The 1,938-nt window shown below is 38.8% G+C and overlaps 1 protein-coding gene across 1 annotated transcript; it reads right to left on the bottom strand.

The window, feature by feature from the left end:
* Positions 1 to 433: 433 nt before the first annotated feature.
* LOC121858994 (sulfotransferase 1C4-like) lies at positions 434 to 1,372 on the bottom strand. Its single transcript, XM_042355648.1, has 3 exons — positions 1,193 to 1,372; positions 947 to 1,039; positions 434 to 562 (listed from the first exon to the last, which is right to left on the bottom strand). The coding sequence occupies exons 1-3, from the start codon at positions 1,370 to 1,372 to the stop codon at positions 434 to 436; spliced, it is 402 nt and encodes a 133-aa protein (XP_042211582.1).
* Between the last annotated feature and the right edge of the window lie 566 nt (positions 1,373 to 1,938).

Genomic DNA, 1,938 nt, shown 5'->3' with positions numbered 1-1,938 from the left:
GTGCAGTCATAGAGAAATATACCTAAAGGGTTTATGTACTGGGGAAACTTATACTGACACTACCCAGACATTTCTTGGTTACAGTTGAGGAGCATCATCTGAGACGAAGCTTTGAAGAAAAAACCCTGAGGCTGAGAGTCAGGTTGTCTCAGAAGTTGTTGACAATATTTGTGACACAATAATGGTCAGCAAACATGTCACTATAAGATATTTGGGTAAGAACCTCATCAATTATTCATCCATTTAAAGCACTCACCGTTAAAGCTTTGATTCTTTCTTCTGTGCACTGGAAAATACTCTCCAGCATGGGTGTTATGAGACTATTCTCCAGGTGTAGTTCTGCCAGTACTTGTGACAGCTGTACTGTAGTGGAGGAGACCAGCAGTTGAAGACTTGTTTGCAAAATGTACTTAAATGGAATCTCACCCATGTTCTACTTCTTCCACTTGTCGATCTTGTGTACCTGGTCTAGGGTCAACTTCTCCTTCCAGTTACCAACCTCACCTGGCACAGGAATCAACAATATTACTTCATCATTCACCTCAATAAGAATTTGTGAATACTGAAAATGAGATCTTTAAATTATAATAAACTCCTATTTTAAACAACGGATGTTGTTGACTTGAGAAATTCCATCATCGTGTGTATTATTTGTTAGTTGTAATTAAGAGTTGTAATCCTTAAACTCTTTACCAACAAACTTTTGGTCAAATTTTTATTTCTGCAATGTTTAACAATCTCTTTATCAAATGTTACGACATGTTTCAACCAAGAGCCCTGGGCTATTATTGGCAATATCACTAATAATATCAATAGCGGAAGTCAGTTACCTCTACCTGAACCAAAGGTTATCTTTAGTTTTAGTGAAACGAGTAAAGAAAACAAGACTATCTTTAACAGAAGTTAAGTCTCCACCTTTCCTGAAGAAGCCGCCCTCCTGCCTCACCACCTCCTGTGAGTACTGGGGATTATCTTCTGTTTTGGGCCCCACCAAGCTGTCCGGGCCTGCCATCTCATTAAACTCGGTGTATTTAGCTACCTGAGTGTGAAGGAAGGTTTGGTATATTGATTACAGCCCACTACCATTGTTCGTTATTCTTGTTACATTACTCAGGTATTTTGATGTTAAACAGTTAATGTAGTGAAACAAATATATCTTGTTTACATGTCCTCTGAGCACACAGCATCATACATAAAGGAGTTGCTTTTGGCTGAGGTTTGTGCTCAAAAACTCGTTCAGCTTCTCCAGCTTGGCCATAATGTCGGCCTTGAGGCCCTCGTAGAAGACGAACTGAAAGTTAAGGTGGTGACATTTCTGCCAGGCCTCGTTGACGCCAGTACGGCTGTTACCGTACTGGGAATGGTGAAACATTGTTATCAGGTTAATAATAATAATAATAATAATTAATTCTGTTTATTGAAAGAGCTTACAGCTTAGAACATGGAATATGGTTGCTAATATTTGGGGGAATGGGTTAATAAAGTTAAAACATACAAGTGACATATGACACAAATAAGACATAGTAACTTAGATGGGGATTCGCTCAAAACTACAGTTCATTTCAAGCAACATAGTGATAGCACTAGTCATGTGAGGATAAACTCCGTGATATACTGCATACATGTAATGTTATTTTATGTTTTATCTTATAACAACACGAACTAATATTAGCAATACTTGGAAAAACTTGTTTGGTTGTTTGTATTCCAACACTTAGTTAAGTCTTGCCTCACGTTTGTCACGGAAGCTGAAGGTTTTAACAAGACGATAAAGGTGCAATAAGGACACGACAGGGAGGTACTACCGCCTGGGAAGATATTGGAAGCATAATGTGTTGTCTCTGGTAGACCCTGCTGCTATATGGCATCCCAAGAATTGTGACCAAGTCTCAGGTTGCTCATCTGACTTTCGGCCTCATTTACACACAATTGCAGTGT

This window comes from Homarus americanus, unplaced genomic scaffold (assembly GCF_018991925.1).
Source record: "Homarus americanus isolate GMGI-L3 unplaced genomic scaffold, GMGI_Hamer_2.0 scaffold32951, whole genome shotgun sequence".
NCBI classification, from domain to species: domain Eukaryota; kingdom Metazoa; phylum Arthropoda; class Malacostraca; order Decapoda; family Nephropidae; genus Homarus; species Homarus americanus.
This window is presented reverse-complemented; position numbering and strand designations above follow the sequence as displayed.

Coding starts and splice junctions, on each gene's coding strand:
- LOC121858994 (XM_042355648.1), bottom strand. CDS start 1,372: ATGTTTCACCATTCCCAGTACGGTAACAGCCGTACTGGCGTCAACGAG. Junction 1,040..1,192: donor GCCAAAAGCAACTCCTTTAT/GTATGATGCTGT, acceptor CTTCACACTCAG/GTAGCTAAATACACCGAGTT. Junction 563..946: donor CCCAGTACTCACAGGAGGTG/GTGAGGCAGGAG, acceptor TCTCATTTTCAG/TATTCACAAATTCTTATTGA.